The 18,172-nt window shown below is 35.5% G+C and overlaps 1 protein-coding gene across 1 annotated transcript in view; it reads right to left on the reverse strand.

Annotated features, from left to right (window-relative positions):
- The window catches only part of IFI44 (interferon-induced protein 44), a 15,375-nt gene extending 4,484 nt beyond the window's left edge, over nucleotides 1-10,891 (reverse strand). The window contains exons 1-7 of the mRNA XM_008579445.1: nucleotides 10,850-10,891; nucleotides 10,131-10,600; nucleotides 6,402-6,438; nucleotides 5,519-5,714; nucleotides 5,215-5,364; nucleotides 1,250-1,421; nucleotides 86-186 (exon numbers count right to left, since the gene is read on the reverse strand). Coding sequence (XP_008577667.1) covers nucleotides 86-186; nucleotides 1,250-1,421; nucleotides 5,215-5,364; nucleotides 5,519-5,714; nucleotides 6,402-6,438; nucleotides 10,131-10,590 — 1,116 coding nt within the window. The 5' untranslated portion in view covers nucleotides 10,591-10,600; nucleotides 10,850-10,891. The remainder of the gene's footprint in view (nucleotides 1-85; nucleotides 187-1,249; nucleotides 1,422-5,214; nucleotides 5,365-5,518; nucleotides 5,715-6,401; nucleotides 6,439-10,130; nucleotides 10,601-10,849) is intronic.
- Between the last annotated feature and the right edge of the window lie 7,281 nt (nucleotides 10,892-18,172).

Below are 18,172 nucleotides of genomic sequence, written 5' to 3' on the forward strand. Positions count from 1 at the left end.
CGGTACGGGGGCAACACTGAGGGTTGCGATCCGTTGCCGGACACGGAAAAAAGAAAAAAAAAAAAAAAAAAGCATCATTCATTACCTTGGACTTCACAGGCACACATCTGTATATGTCTATAAGGTCACCTTTCGTAATCAGGTCCATGCAATCCACGTGAGTGAGCAAAGCCACATGAACCACACCTATGCCAAACAGACACATATGATTTTTATCATTTCAGACAGCATGAGCGTTGAGTTAATCAATTATCAATTATGCAATAGGCTATCTATAGATCAATTTTAGATTCTGGAAATTCTCCTACTCCCAAAACTCTCCAAAAAGTCACCCTGGACAATTCATTAGTACCTGAAATTTCTATGACTTGGGAAGTCACCTTCATTTCCTTCTGTGGTGAACAATGAGATTTCAAATGAAACCACCTCTTGGAAGAGGTAACTGAAATTTATGTTACAATATTGCTGAATGATTTCATAGCCTGTCCAAACAGTTGTGGTTTTTTGGAGACTAGAGAAAAAACTAAGGGCTCTAGTAAACAAGGTGACAAAGAAGACGCCTCAAAGAGACAGAATGTGTCAGCACATCACAAATAAACTGCTCCTATTTACAGTGTTAGCAAGCCCCTCCCTGCATACCACCTTTGTAAGGTTTTAAATTTCAGTGAGTAGATAAGTCAATCACTCTCTTCTTCTAACTTAATCAAGGTTTGATAAATGGGCTCTTTCCCACTCAAAATGGATGCGCCCAAGAAAAGCTAGAGTGGGGTACCCTAATTCCCTTATCCTATTTACCTTCTCCAAACCCTTTATGCTACCTCTCCCTACCAAACATCTTACTTTCCTCCTTCTTACTGAAATGTTCCTTTCCACTTTCTAATCATTAAGGGTCCAAGGGAAATCTATGACTCTTGGTCAGTAAATGCATGCCAGGATATAGGCCTAGCAGGTAGTTAGGATTGTACTACTCTTCATATATACATTAATTTGTTTAATCCTTGTAAAAAAAAGAATCTCTGAGGCAAGCGTTCTTATTATACTGATTTTATTGATTAGGAAATTGAGGCACAGAAAGTTTGCCATTTGCACAAGGTCTTACAGCTAGTGAGTGCTCAATTGGATTGAACCACGCCGGTAGGCTTGGGAAGATTCAAATATGCAATAACTGAAGTTCCTCCTCCTGTCCAAAAACCATTCCATGTTATAGTCTAGTCAATTACCCTTAGTAACAAAGTGGAATGAGACTCACCACACTTTATCGCCTCCCTTCGAACACTTTTGATCTTTGCTATCATCTCACCAGAGAGGTGTTCAACAGAGTTGGCATCAAATACAAATGCCACGCAATGGATTCTATCCTTCAGCAGTGGGGCATCGATAAAGTTATGATGACTTGATGAGATTGGTTTCATGGAATTAAACTGGAAGGTAGACATAAAGAGATATATTAGTGCAACAAATCTTTGTGAGCACATGCTATATACCAGGCACTGTACAAGTGAACAAAACAGACAGGTCTCTGATAATATGAGACCAACAAGCTGGAAAAGAAGACAGTCATTGTGCAAGTAATTAGCAATCCTTTCACCTAGCCAGATAAGGCTTCTGTGAGGAAGGGGCATGTCATCTGAGAGCTAAAAATAGGGAGAGAGATTCTGATAAAGGGGATAAGGGGAAGGCAGAAAGTGTTCTAGGTCAAAGAAGAAATGTGGGCAAAAGTTGGAGGATTCAGAAAGAAAGCTGGTGCCATCAGACAGAGCACGAAAAAGGAAAGTGGTTCAAAGCAAGAAGACTTTATCTTGAACCAGCAATTCCTCTGCTGGGAACCTGTCTCACAGACATACTGGAAAAAATACAAAATCACGTATGTACAAGGCTATTAACTGCAGGACTATTTGTAGCAGCAAAAGTTTGATATATCTATAAAATATAGTATTCTACCCTTCTCTAAGAAAGGGGAATCCATAAACCTATACGTGTTTTCTTATATATGAAAAAGCAAGCAAACTATAAAGTTCATATGGTTACTTAAAAGATGAGGGGAGGAATTTATTCGAGGAGGCAGAGAAGAGAGGTAGTTCTTTGAATATACCTTCTTTTGTAGATTTGACTTTAAAGCCATATAACTGACAAACATAAAAAAAATTAAATCAATCCCTAAATTAAATTAAACAAGGAAAATTTGCATCCATTTGGGGTCATAACTACACAGAGGAACTATTTCTTATTAACTTTAAAAATCAATACTTTGTATCCCCTACGAGGATACTAAATGCATTTCCAGTTTTTATTGTGATTATATTAAATGATACTAAATATCATTGTGATTAGATTGTCCATGATACTGATAGAGTTTTTATTCTAAAACTATTGTGAATATTATGTGAGATAAAGCAAATGAGTTGTGACATGATATTCTGTCATTTCTGGTGCCCTCGAGAATGGGAATTCTCAGTTTGAGAGAAAGCAGATACAGACGTAAGATAGAAGAGATTAAGTAAAAAGTCTCTAGTCCTGAGTTTTAAGGAGAAGTTTCTGTTATAATGTATTTTATCATAAAAACGTATATTTCTTAACTCTCTCTACTGAAAAGGGCAAGAAACTATAACCAATTAAGTAGTAATGGACAGTTTTGATGCCCACGACCAGGACTTACAGGAGAAATAAGTGATTTAAAATCTGGGGCAGGAAATACGCAATACACAAGATGTGGCTGAGATATCTAGGCATACCAGAAATCAAGGAAAGACTTTTAGGTTCATGTCAAAAGGACTCAGGATTCAAATTGCAGAGGCTCCCACTGGTCCGAGAAGGTACATTTGGCATCTGTATGAGAAAAACTACAATGGACTGAAACTCACAAAATATGTTCAATTCATATTGAGATCATAATGATAATTAAATAATAACTGTTCACAACTGGCAAATACTAAGGAAACAACTTATTATTTCAAAAGCTTGTAAAAAGGAGGAAAAAATTAAGCATATATCCCGCTTTTCCATTGTAAGCTGTACCACTAGGTAATCAAATATTGAATGAGGGGAAGTTTCTCTTTTATATGCGAAATGATAAAGGAATGATATAAATAGAATATCACTATTTTTACAACTTAATAAATAAATGGGTCTAGGCATTGAGCACATAATTGTGCACCGCCTCATGGAAAAACATACCACCATCTATGAGGTACAGTCAGAATCAAAACATGCCTCTAGATTCAACTACCAATTTCCAGAATAAATAGAAAACAGAGGACCATGTAAAACTACACTGAGGAATGCCAAGAGCAGAATTCAGGCTATAAAGAAGTCTGCAAAACAAACTAGATTTCTTCAAAAACAAACTGCAGAAAAAAACAAAAGAGATAAAAACAGAATGCACAGGTTAAAAGAGGCTAGATAGACTTATTTGTACTATTTTTCAAATAAACTATTTAAAAATACTGGTACTTAAAAGGCAATTAGAAATCTGAACATATTTGATAAGATAAGAAAATTGTAAATTTCAGGTATGATGAGGGCATTATGGCTATGTTTGAGGAAAGATACACATGTTCCTATGTATATATTAATATGCATATAAATGTATTTTCAATTATGAATGAAATATTATAATTTCTTGAATTTGCTTCACAATAATACAAGAGAAAAGAAGAGAAGTAGATATAGATGAAAGACTGGCTGTGAGTCACAAATTTTTGAAGCTGACACATGGAATTCATAAACTATGTTGTCTACTTTTGCGTAGGTTTAAAATTCTCTATAACAGAAAAAGTTTTTTTAAAGAAAGAATATTTAAAGCAAAACAAAAGATTATTTAAAAATAAACTCAGCAGCACCTACAAGATAACTTTATACTAAAGAATGCAAGAACCTTGCATGAATAGAAATATAAAACATGCTGTGTTTTTGAATAAACACACTGTATGTTTAAAGCTGTAAATCAACTTTCAATATGATATGTTAAAATAATTTCAATCAAAACAACAATAAATCAAACACAAACAATCAAACATAACATAAACAGCTTACTTAGGAAAGTATACATGTGAGAATTGTCAAGAAAAACAAATATGAGAAATGCATAGTGAATGTGACTTGTCCAGTGACTTATCAAGACATAATTGATTGCTATGGTAGCTAAAACAACTAAACAATATGGAAATTTAAATCATATAATGGATTAGATAAATAAGTTTACAGAACTAACTAGAGAGTACAGAAACTGACCCTATATTTGGTAGGAAAAAAATACAAAAGGCATTCAGTGGAAGATGTTGGCACAATTGACTATCCATTTGGAACAAGGTAAAGTAATGGTTAATTCAAGATTTAGATGTTTGTAAAAAGGACTAGAAACTATTTTTAAAAGACAGACAAGTGATTCTTTGGATTTCCCCCTTCCTTTTGGCTGAACACTGACAGAGCTCAGTGTGAACATCTTGAAAGTGTAAAAATGAAATCCACATGTCTTAGGTGGAGCTGCTATAACAAATTACAATGGACTGGATGACTTAAACAACAGACATTTATTTCTCACAGTTCTAGAGGTTGGGAAGTCCAAGATCAAGGGGTGAGTAGATTTGGTGTCTGGTGAGAGCCTTCTTCCTGGTTTGCAGATAGCCATCTTCTATTCTCACGTGGTGAAGAGATCACTTCTCTCATGTCTCTTCTTAAAAGGGGCACTAATCTCATGACCTAATTACCTTTCAGAGGCCTCTTTCCAAATACCAAATACCATACCATTGAGGATTAAGGCTTCAACATATGAATTTTGGAGACATACAAACATTCAGTTCACAGCACCCGATTCTGAGGGTCTCAGAAACTCAAAAGGATCTCTGAAATTAATAACCTCAGAGAGCTGCCACACTGAGCCCCGACTGCCTGCCTTCAGACTTCCTTCTACATAAGAAAAATTATCCATGTAGGTAAGTTGGTGTAGGTAGATTCCTATTTCACGTAACCAAAAGCAATTGAAGGTAGAATAGTATTCATAGCTGTTATGATTGCTATGACAGAAGAGTCCTTTGAATGTTTGTATTCTTTGTGGGAAAAAAAATCAAAAGGGACAAAGGACCCTGAACAAATATAGTTTAAGAAGATAAATTCTGATGCAGTAAACTAGACTAGAGTCTGATGTTGTAGATAGTAGGCAAAAAATAAGAATTTTAAAAATCAATTATAATTCCTCCATGATTAGCCAAATCTTACCTGGTATCTGTCAGGAATGTGGCCTTTTATGACGTAGAATATGTCTTCCATGCACAGGCCTTCATCTTCCTCACTCAGCCCCAGACAGTCACACAAAATAAATGGCAGGGAGCTGCCATCTTTCCCATCCTTAATGGAATATGTCCTGTACTGCAGAGGGGAGAAAAAAAAACTTTATGCATTTTTTTAAAATTGGAAGTTGAGATGAAGTGTACATGTAATGAAGTTGATCAGCAAAAGGCTTTCCAAATGTAATTAATTTGAAAAAAGAATCAAATGTTGGGTGACCTAAAATGTTACTTACCTTCTTAGATATCCCAGTTGTATCAGAGCCCACCAAAACCTGATGTGTTACATGGCCTCGGAAAATAGACTTCACTGAGTTGATAAAGCTAGACTTCCCAGCTCCACTTGGACCCACAAGCAGAATTCTTATTTGTTGAACCAGGTCTCCATATGGTTTATAAGTTCTTATGGTAGATAATAAGGTCATCTTGAGACTGTATAGACATGACGATTTTTAGCAGTTGACTGAGGTTAGGATGCAAGACCATACCATAAATTTTCCTAGAATTCTTTTTTCTCATATGTATTATTATTATGGATTGGCAACTTGCCTTCTTGTATAAATAGACATGAGACTACCCTACCTCAAATCCGACTCTAAAAGAAGGAAAAGCAATAATAACACTTGTAACTAATGCCAATCAGACATAAAACTTTAAAAACCTTAAGCTACTAGACCACGAAAATATAGGAATAAATAACAGCTATGTTAAACATGAATTATTATTCAACAATAAGCTTCAAAAATCACAATATAATATGTTGCTTTTGAAGTTTAGGAAAGTAGATCATTTCTAACATGTTCTTGAAGTTCATGGTAGGTATTCCTCACAGGCCAACAACTCGTTGCACTGCAATTTTCTAAAGTAGTTGAAATTTGAACTGCAAGAATTCTAAGCAAAATGCAGACCTTAGAAATTTCTTCCCTATACTGTGTTCTTTTTGTTTTCACAATACTCTCATCAAATTGTTTTATGATTATACATATAGTTACAGTTTGTTCCTGATAATCCACAAGTTTTCTGTGATGAATTATGTTACCAATTTTATTCATCGAATCTATCATAAAATAGGTCAAAGACAATGAACACAGTAAGAGAATGTTAAAAACATTGACTTACTTAGTGACCTCTGCTATCCTTCTTTGGTCCAATAAATCTAGGGAAGTAATCAAAGAATAATGTAAATTAGAAGTTGTTGAATGACTGATTGACTGAATGAATGTCACTGAATTCACTAAAGACAAATACATAAATAGCCTTTCCATGAGAACAGTGTAGTATAGTGAAAAGCAGGTGGAGAAAATTCTGGCAAATCTCATTAACATCATCTCATTTGAAGACACTAGAGCTAGAGTCAAGGTAGGCACTGCAAAACTGTAGTGTCAGCAGTTCAATTGATTTTATTCCTGGCTCCAGAAGAGAAGGTAGGATTCATGCCTAGCCAGTCAGAGCACAGAGAATGGTTCAGGGCTGGGCCAAGGACTAACCCCAACCACTGAGACTAAGGCCCAGAATTTTTTTGGTTCTTGGAAAGCGACACTCTTTTATGATGGATTTAAAACTGAAAAGATCAGAAATAGCAATGCTGGCAATTCTCTAAACTGCAAAAGAAGAACATCATATAAATCATTTATAAATATGGCCATGTGTATAGTAACAAAATAAATCTCATTAAATTACCAAAAGTAGAAATCATGAAGACTTCATTTAATGACTACGATATAATAAAACTAGAAAATTACAAGTATAAACAAACAGAAAATTAACCTTGTAGGATTTTTAAAAGCACTCTCTTAACTTTAATATCCAAAAGGAAATTAAAAACCACAATTATAAAGATATAGAAAAAATATATAGACATTTCATGTCAACTTTGTGATAAAAGCACATTCCATTAATGACAAGAAAGAGGAAGAGTTTTGAAAAGTGAAAATAGAAACAAAAGAATAAAGAAAGAAATCTTAGAAATATTAAAATAATTAATAAAAATATAAAGATAAATTTTAGAACATGAAAAGGGATAAATTAATATAGTAATTGGTTAGTTTAAAATGTAAAATAAACTGCTATCCAGTGTAATCAAAGAAAGCCAAATTCACTAAATGTCATACCACCACTCACATATCACAGTGCCTAATATCTTTAAGGCGATGGGCTGGCTGGCTAGTTCAGTTGGTTAGAGTGCAGCCTTATAACACCAAGGTCACAGGTTCAGATCCCCTTACCAGCCAGTCACCAAAATAAATAAATAAATAAAACTAATAACACAAAGTGTTGGAGAAGATTCGGAGTGATGGAAACTCATACGCTACTTGTGGTAAGAGAAACTGGTACAATGATGTTGGAAAATTTTATCAGTATCCACTGAAGCTGAACATACACATACCCTATAACCTAGCAATTTCATTCTTAGATTCTTCAAAAAATATTTATATGGGTGAACCAAAAAACATGTATAAGAATGTTTATAACAGTATTGTTTGTATTATTATTATTATTTGTAATAGCCCAAAACTGGAAAATCCAAATGTCCACCAACAGCGATTGGATTTAAAAAAAGAAAAAAAAAAACTGATGCATTCATCACAATGGAATACTGTCTGAAAATGAAAAGGAACATATGATTGCTACCTACAATAATATGGATTAATCACTACAGAGGTTGGAATTAAAGCAGACTGCAATACATTCACTTACTTTACTGGGGTACATTCTTAAGAAGGACAAGTGACCCAGTCTAATTTCCTTACAAATATGCTGATAATTTTATGTCCTGGTAAATAGACTACTGTTTCCTGTAAGGAAGAGTACTCATCTCTTAACAGTATATCCATGGCTAAGAATTACTAACTTAGCCATGTAAATAAATAAATAAATCCAGATTCTGTGGATTTAGGAGGCATGCCTTCTGGGAAAATATCATTCAAGCTGGTATATAAATGTTCCATAACCTAATTACTCTCCAATATGCAAGATGGCCCATAAACCTCACTTAAAAGCCCTACCTGTTGTTCTTGTACAGAAAGTGCATGTCCATTATGGAACAGAAGGATCTGGACAGCCACACAGAATATCCCCGTACTCTTTCTGCCTTCTCTGAGAATTCTTTTCAATTGCCTTTATCTTTGAAATATAGTTTGATACCAGGTAAAATATCTGATTTGGGGGTGTCAGATGTTTAAATCCAATCCCCTATATTAGCTCAGTCTCACAAACATAATATTGAATGAAAGAGGGCAGACTATTTCATATATATAACATTCAAAAATAGAAAATATCAATTAGTGTTGATATTCTGTTAAAGTTAACAGAATAGCAGTTAACTTTAGTTGGTAATAACTAGAAAGAGTCATAAGAGACTTCTGAAATGATGCTCATAATCTATTTCTTCATCTGAGTAGTTGTTACCTGAGGGTGTTCTATTTGTAAAAGTTTGTCAGTTAATACACTTATTAACTGTGTACTTTTCTGTTAATGTTATATTTCAATAAAAAGTTTATTTAACTTACGTAGGATGGCCAACATCATGACATATTCAGGAAAATTTACTGGACTTCAACAATTTTTTTTTTTAAATATTTAAGGCAGCTAGGAAGAAAGTGCACATCCCTCAAAGGGAAACAACAAATGTAATAAATAAACCTGGTCTTAAGTTTTAGCAATATCAATACTGTGGAAACATTACAATATCCCCCAATATAAAATGTGATACAAGAATTCTGTACTCTGATAATCATTCACGTATAAAGACCACATACAATTAGTTTGGAACATACAAATACTCAGGAAATATTCCCAGGAGCCCTTCTTTAAAATGGGTAGATATAAACAAGAATTTCATAGAAGAAATGTAAATGGCCAATGCACATACACGTGTTAATAATCAGGGATAAGCAAAAACAGAAATAAGAAGCCATTTTTTGACCATCAAATTGGCAAATATTCTAAAGTTTGATAATATCAAAGATTGGCAAAGATACAGGAAAATAAACTTTCAAAACACTGTTGAGACTGTTGGGGAAAGTATAGACAACTGAAGATTTTGTAAGGTATCTATTCAAATGTAAATGCACATAATCCTTAAACAGCACTTCCAGAAAGTCACCAGAAAGAAGTATTTTTGTGCACAAAGTTACATGCATGAAGATATTACAGGAACATTGTTTACAATAGGAAAAATTAAATGTCCTTTGGTAGAAAAACAAGTAAATTAATTATGGTCTTTTGATATAGTGAAAACTGCAGCATAGACACAACCTAAATGTCCATCAGTGAGTGAATGGATTTAAAAAATGGGATATATACATACAATGGGGTATTATTCGGTCTTAAAAAAGAAGGTAATTCTGTAATTTGTATGAACCTGGAAGATATTATGCTAAGTGAAATAATGAGACATAGAAGAACAAATACTACATGATCCCACTTATAAGAGGAATATAAAATAGTCACATTCATAAAAACAAAGAGTTATAATGTTGGTTGCCAGGGACTGTGGGGAGGGGGGAAGGGAGAGATGTTGGTCAAAGGGTGTAAAATTATAGTTATGCAAGATGATTAAGTCCTAGATATCTACAGTACAGCATAGTGCCTATAGTTAACAATTCTGTAGGGTATACTTAAAAAGTTGTTAAGAGGACAGATCTTATGTTAAGTGTTCTTAATACAAATACATATGTATTTGACTGTGGTTGTATCTTAGCAAGCAATTTGTGGCCATGTTTCAGTGTGGGCCATCCAGAAATAAGGACAAGTGAAAAGGTCATTTTTCCTTAAAAAGATGGGTCAGCTCGAACCCACCAAACATGCAGAGGAAAGCTCTGTATAGGATTATCTAATTAAACCTACCTTCACATCGAAAAACTTCACATTCCTGAAAGGAAATCGGTTTTTGAGGTAGCCCAAGGTCATTCACTATATCTGAGTCCATATAAATCTCTTTTCTAGGTAGATGTATCTGGATTCCACCATTGTAACCACACTGTAATTCTGAATTAGTGTCATAAAATAATGAAAATAGTACATAAGGTCCTTTTTTACACTCTGAAATCTCGGTTTCTTTAAGAGCAAAAAGGATGATGGAAGCATTTTTTCCTTTCTGGTAACTCTCTTGCACATATGCTCCAATAACATTATCTTCACTATAAATCAATGCTATAGTAGGTCCTTGATGACAGCATTTCTGCAGCAAGTTTTGACCAGAGAATTTATGGACACTAGCCTTATAGAGAAGGCTAAACTGCTTTCCTCCAAGATAATTTTGCAGGATCTTTTCTTGCAACCATGTCAAACGAGTTGTCACTGCCATACTTCTCAATCTAGTCAAAAAACAAATACATTTTCTATTAAATATTGAAAGACAATATGTACTGTCACAAAGCTTGCATTTATGCCTCTTATTTAATCTATGTAACACAAAAAATGAGCCAACACAAGGTAAACAGACAGCAAGAAAAATCATTAGCTAGATTTTCATTTTAAATATTTTTTTAATAAAAAAAAGAGAGAGAAAGAGAGACTCTTGTTTGCAAGTTGCTAGGAAAAGTGAAAAGCAGCAAGTCATTTACCTGTCTGTAGAACTGGTACAGGCGCTGGAGCTGAGGGTAGCTGCTCTGTCTAGTAGCGAGCACACACAAATGGAAGCAGAAAATGCTTCCACAGCCTTGCAACATCAGAGCCACAGAGAAAGGAAACTGAAACTCAGTATGCCCAGCCCAGTTGGCCATGTGCCAGCTTCCCTTAGTGAAGGAGCATAAACCGATCCAGTTAATTTTAGACAGTAACATCATATAAAATATAGTATATAAAAATATGTATCAGTAATATTAGGAAAATCAAGGAATCAAGCCAGAGGAAAGAAAACACAAAAGCTCACTGACTTTTTAAAGAACTTTTTAAAAGAAAAACTCAACCATTTTCTGTATGTGAACATACAAAAAAGTGCTGTTCATTCTTCCTGCAGAAAACCTATCAAATTCATTCATTTATCTTGATCTCTGCTACCAATTTATTCTAAATTAACACATTTCCTTCTGTAGATCGTGGTAATAGCCTCCTGATTACTCCCTCTGCTTTTCTGCTTGCTCCCTCTCCAATTCATTCTCCTCACTACAGCAGAATCAACCAGCTTCATTTGTAAGATGTAAATCAAACCACAGCGATGTCACACGAAAACCCCTTCTCTGACTTCACATTGCTGAGGGTCACAAATTTGTGTTCCATAGGCAGAATAGCAACCTGCAGATTTGTTTTGTAGGGCCAACACAATTCCTTTTCTTTTAAAAAAATTTTTGAATGTAAATGCTTTTACATTATTGGATACCCACCCTCCAATTCTCCATGGTCCTCACAGATCCCTTATTGTTTATACCTGACTGGTTCTACCCCATATGTAGGTCGAGGTTCAGTTTATTGGAGCTGGTTGCCTCTTTACCAGAGAGTTTTTTCTACCCTCTCAGAATAAGAGTTCCTGCCTTGAATGACAAGGTAAGTCTTATTTCTGGGTTATTGGGCAGGGTTAATTTAGTAGCTCTTAATCTGGATCCTCTGGGCTTCTTCAGGATAGACAACCTCTTCTTAGTTTTCTGTAACTACATGAGTGCACTCTTGCTCTCAAGATAGAGACATTTGCTCCCTCCAGACACATGGCTTTTGCTGGAAACCAGAAGCTGGGAAGTACTGGGACGCTGCAGTCCACAGCATGTAACGTTCTCATAGGGACACCCATACACTGTTAAAATTCTTGCTTGGCCAGGAAGTGCAATGTAAGGGCTGATCCCCCAGCACCTGCAAGCACCCTACTGTTTGGGCAGTTTGGAGAGACAGACTCGTAAGAAGGCTGACCAGCTTTGGGGTGAAATCCAAAGGAGCAATGCCCATAAGCAGCACATAGATCCGTCACACTAGCTTGACTTGCATGAAAGAGCCATAATGAGAAACAAAGGTTCCAAATTGGAAGGTGCTCCTCTTTTTCCACACCAGCTGATTTTATGCCTATCATCTACAGGCTCTTTACTTGAAAATATCTTGAGAAATGGATCGCAACAAAGCCTATTTAGATCTTTAACTAAATTCGTTGTAGTTTTGTCCTTTGACTGTTCTGGCTACCACAAGGGGATGTGAAGGAAACTGTTGATGACCCCCAAGATTCCTAGAGGAATGCAGAAAAGGTGCTGCCACCTCCTTTATTCTGGGGATCACTGTCTTCCTCATGAATCCCCGAGAGTTGTAAGTCCTTCTCAGGCCTGAGCTCTGCTCTCTTTGCATTTGAGCTCCCTGATCTAGTCAGCTTTGGGGGTGCTATGGGTTAGTTTGTGCAATGGTGGGGCATATAACCTTTGGGTTTGAGATATCTGACAAGTCACTAGCGAAAAGGGCTGCAGTTTTAGTAATTGCATGCTTGGGTAAGGAGGCTTCAGGAGTCTGAGTAGGTCAGAAAGACACTGGAAAATCATTGGCTAAGTTTGGTCAAGGAGATCTCAGAGCCAAACCATCTTGGCTCTGAGAAAACCAAGATCCTACATAAGAATGGGATCCTAATTTCTAAAGATCTGAGTACTCTGCCTTCTGGTATGTCTGTCTTTTTTATGTATAAGAATTAGGGCCCCAGAAGCTGCAAATATTTACAAAAGTGGCAAAATCTTACTAAAAAATAATTCAGAATTATGATGACCGTCATGTGGAATGTTCCAAAGTTTGATCTTTCCCCTCTCGTGAACAGCTATTGTGCTTTCCTGTTTGTTTTTTTTTGTCCTAAGTATTTGGCTTGACTTTCTATCTGTTGGGGGCACACAACTTATAGGGCCTACATGTGCAGGTTAGGAGTCCTAGAAATATAGACAGACAGAAATGAGGGTTGTAACCCATTTGCGGCTAGTTTAATATGGCTGGGCAGAAATATAGGTTGCACCCCATTTGGACATAGACAAACCTGTACTAGCTCTTTAGGCATTATCTAAATCTTTCTTTTGGCTGTTTTGGGGAGTGGCTCTGGTTCTGGGAAGGGCTAAAGTGAATTTTAAAATAAGGGCACCTGAATTAGGCCCACACAGAAACTTCTAATAAGATAGCAAAAATTTTTATTGTCTCTTTGAAAGGTGTTCATCAAAGACCAAATAAAAAGCTTAAGCTACTAATTGATGAGAAAATTTAATCTAACAATCTTTTTGATTAGTTACTATCCCAACACAAAGACAAAAAAAGGCTAAAGTATTTATTAAACTTAGGACTTTCCAGGTCAAGCAGACATAGAAAATGATTTTCTTTGCCATATTCATCATAGGTCCCTGCCCTCAAGTAAACAATCTACGAAATAAGATAAGTTGAAAAGACTGATTATGGAACTAAATCAGTGTCCAAAATACAATTTTCTGACATCTAGTTGGCTATTTTGAAACTCTTTGCAAAAGAAATTTACATTTATAAAGAAAATCTTCACTGTCTCCCTCTCTGCCCCTAAACCACTAGAAACTTTTGCAATGGGGAAGACGTTGACTTAAAGTTTACGTAACAAATCCTACCTTTATTTAAGGTGCTTTTTTTCTGTAAATTGTCTTACCTGGGTGTAAGGAAAGTAGAAAAGTTTAGACAGGCTGTCTCGCCTTTCATCTGTTACAAATGGGCAAGATTCAGCACATTCACTAGAAACGAGTTATAATAAGAGTAGTGTAACTGCACATGTGTGCCCATTTATTGATCCAGCATGATTGTTGTAACTATGTAATGCTTGGCTTGTGATCGCTATCGTGTACTAAAAATATAAAGGTAACTGCTCTGAACTGCTGGTCAGCGGAGCCTGGACGGAGGGCAGAGCATGGAGGGTCAGCGGAGCAGAGCCTGAGCTGTGTCTGAGAATAAAGCATGTCTGTGAAGCTCACATCTGAAGAATAAAGTATGTCGACCTTGCATAAAGCTGCGAGGGTCTTCCTTGATTACCTGACTCACAACCTGCACAGGAAGGGGCAGAAGGATCTGATATTCCTGCACCACACTGGGCTTTTACCTACACCTCTCTTTCTTTGAGCAAATTGTCTACTTTTTTTCTCTGGAAGTCATCCCCTTGGAATTTAGAGTTTCCTGACAAGCAGTCACTTTGAGAAATTAAATGAGGTATTGAAGAATTGATTATCTAAAGGGGGGAGAGAAACTCTTTTTAAAACTGTCAAAAATCTAAATAAAAGCTATAATATCAGCTTTTGTCTGTGTGTCTATATGTGTTTTGTGTATGTGATTTCTCTACGAAAATATATGAAAGAGCTCTAATTAATTGGACTTTTAAAAAAAACTCATAAATCAAATATTTTATGAAAGAAAAAAAGGGGGGAGGGGATTGGAAATAACCTAACTCAAATGCTTTTTAGTTCGTGTGACTTGGGTAAATCTTAGGTTAATAAGGCTAGTTTTCTATTTTGGGGTTAATTAAAACAGCTGTGTCTTCTGATCAGCAAAACACCTATGTATTTAACTTTAGAGTTCTTGCTTATGTAGCAACTGCCCAGTATTTGCATGCTGTGAAAAAGGGTTAATAGGACAATAACTTGAGATGATGGTTAGTTTGTTCAATGTCTCAGAATTTTCATGAACAGTTCAATCGTAGTTGTTAAAAATAAGCAAATCAGGCTTAAATGTTTATAAATGAGCTCTTCATAATTTTAACAAGTCTTTGGTAACTTGAAACTTTAAGGTAAAATTAAGTAATAGATACTCATTAAATGTCTGGGTCATTTTTAAATAGGTTAAAATACAAAACATTAATTACTAAGCATAATGTTAAAGTTTGTATACCTTGACACATTATTTTTACATGGTATAAGAAAGCTATATATATTTGGATCTTTAAGTAAACAAAAAAAATTGTTCTATGAAAAAGTACATTTTTCAAGAAATTGTGAAATGTAGATTCATAAAATGTTGGTATGTGACAATCAGTTTAAAATGAACACTTCTTAGGTTTTAACATTTAAGGTTACTAAGAGTTAAAAATTCTAATTAATATATGTCAAGAAATTGTGAAATGTAGATTCATAAAATGTTGGTATGTGACAATCAGTTTAAAATGAATACTTCTTAGGTTTTAACATTTAAGGTTACTAAGAGTTAAAAATTCTAATTAATATATGTAATCAAAACTACTAAAAATAGGGAAACAATTCTGTATGCAACATGTACAAGGAAAGTAAAATTTTTTTGATGAGAAATTGTAAAAAGACATGCAGATATATTTTTGTTAAAAAGGATCAGTTTTGTCCAATTCAGAGGTTAGGAAGAAAATAAAAACAAGGTAGAAAGAAATAAGTAAGTAGGAGAGATGCAAAAATAACTTATAAGTATGAGGATGTATTTTGGGTAAAGGAAATCGAAAGTAGAGTCATTTTTCCTTCTGTATGAGAGAACTTTGTGCAGTCAAAATTATAAAGGAAATAAATCTTTGTCATAAGGTAAAATGTCAAAAGGAATTTTATGTGTGACCAAGTTGGTTAAAATTAGAAGGGAGTTATTTATCTTTTCTAGAAATTGAGCATTAATATCAAAAAGTACACCAATGCAAAGCTAGAGTTTGCTCCCCTGTGTTGGAACAACAGGGTTTTCTTAAAGCACTGATCTGCTCCTGATTTAAAAAAACAAAACAAAACTGTGAAAGTTTTTCTTTACCTTTTAGGTGACTGCCAAGGCAACAGACTCCATTTTTTTTTTTTTTTTTTTTTGTCTTTTTTGTGACCGGTAAGGGGATCGCAACCCTTGGCTTGGTGTCGTCCGCACTGCGCCCAGCCAGTGAGCACACCAGCCATCCCTATATAGGATCCAAACCCACGGCGGGAGCGCAGCTGCACTCCCTTGGTCGCACTCTCCCGAGTGCGCCACGGGGCCGGCCCAACAGACTCCATATTTTATCAAGCCAATCCCTTGTGCTTTTTGCCTTTGAAATCTTTTCTCACTTTAGTTTTATTTCATTGATTTATGATCCTATTTAATTGTTTGAAACCTTTGATATCTGACAAACTAATTTTGAGGTGTTCCAAAGAGCCCTGGAGCTTCTCAAGGAATCTATCAAGGAGAGATATTAAAACCAATTGTGTTTATCTGATAGGTTAAATTATATGCAAAACAATAAATGATGCTTAAACTTCTTTGAGTTATATAGATATGCTGTTAATATACATTCCAAAATTATGTAAGATTCCAAAAAATCTGATGTGTCTTGGTGTAATGTTATCAGTCATAATTTTGGTTATTTTAAATTGTTGTATGCCACAGAAATAACCAAATTTTCTTGTCATGACCATTTTAAGCTCTTTGCAAGAAATTATAATTTTAAAGTGTTGTGTCATCAAGGAGGTTCACAGAAAGAATGAAAAATACTCTGACAAGTACAGGTTTCTAATAACTTAAGAGTTTCTAAAATTCTGGAAGGACTGAATTTCTAAAATTCTAGTGAAGAAACTGATGGGTTTATGAAACCGCTAACCAAGATCAGATCAGACAGAGCAAGAATTAAGTACCATGAGACTGAATTGGTGAAGAATTATGGTTTTACAGCTTGTTTTAAAACATTGCTGGTTCTTTTTAATGTTTGTTTTCCAGATTTAAGGGAAAAAAATTTAAAGCTATCTATAGCTTGCAGCAATTTGGTAAAGCATAGTCTTGTAAACAGAAATAGAAACATTTGCTTTTTCTCTCTACATGACCCCCATAGAATTTGGAAACTCTTTGTGAGTATTCTTATTTTTATGGCAATATAGTTATTTACATAAGTTCAATAAGTATCTGTTCTCTTTAAAAAGATACAATTGGAAACACTGGTCATATTTGAAAACGCACATAGAATGCCTGGCGTCGAGGGTTTTCAACCTTCTAGTGAATGAGTAAAAGTTGTCACTTCCTGGCAGGCCCAGGAACCTTAAGATATCACAGATGGCAGGCAAAGTCTAATGTCTGCCTGTTTGGCTTCCAAGGGTCAGGATTTTAAAAGTCTAATCTGATAGTCCTTGATAAATTTCCAGCGGAAAAAAAAAACAGTAAAAGAAACTTGTGTAGTTTTTCCTGCTGAATTTATGTAAATAACCAGTCAAATTGGTCTTACTGTTACCAGGTCCAAGTCCGGCTGTCTGCCCCAAACAAAAACCTTCGCTTGGGCTCGCCAAAATCTGTTTCCCCTGTATATTCAGCTCCTGGCTGAGGCTTGTCAAAATCTTGTTACTGAACCCAAGTCCAGCTGCCTTCCCCCAGACAAAAACAAAGGAGACAAAGGTCGAATTGTTGGTGGAATTTGAAGTCAGCTTTTATTCATGAATATGGGTGGCCTGAGAGAGATGTTAGGCTAACCCATCTCTCCAGTAAACCCGAAGGAGAATGACAAGGCTAAAGCCCTATCAAAGACTTCTTTACTGAGGGGGTTTTAGTGAAGGGGTTGAGGGAATGGAGTGTGGGAAATGAAAAGCAGGAGGGAGGGGGATGTGAGCTGTGGAGACCCCATGCAAGGAGCCAGGTACAAGGTCTCGCCAAGGTTCCATCTGGTTTCTGTTCCCATCTTTGGTGTTATCTTAGGCTCCTGCTAGAAGGGTGGAATCAGGGTAGTGGTGATTGATATTTTCCTTGGTTTCCTAGGGTCTAGAAAGTACATGTCTCAGTGTAAGTCCACAGCTCCAGGTTGACTAGAAAACAACTTTACATTTATGTAAATAATGTCATCTTGCCCTGTAATCAAGGTTCAAAATATCAAATAAACATGGAAAGAGAAGGAACTTAGATCAATGCATGCTAAGAAAATGACTGTGTCTTTTAACATTTCCTGCAGCCCAGGTGGTTTTTGGTCCCAAAATGGCTTCAGTTCTGCTCACTCAAACATTATGATGATCTTTGGCAAAAATGGAAATGACTGTAGAGAGAAAAAA

This window comes from Galeopterus variegatus, unplaced genomic scaffold, assembly GCF_000696425.1.
Source record: "Galeopterus variegatus unplaced genomic scaffold, G_variegatus-3.0.2 Scaffold1888, whole genome shotgun sequence".
NCBI lineage: Eukaryota > Metazoa > Chordata > Mammalia > Dermoptera > Cynocephalidae > Galeopterus > Galeopterus variegatus.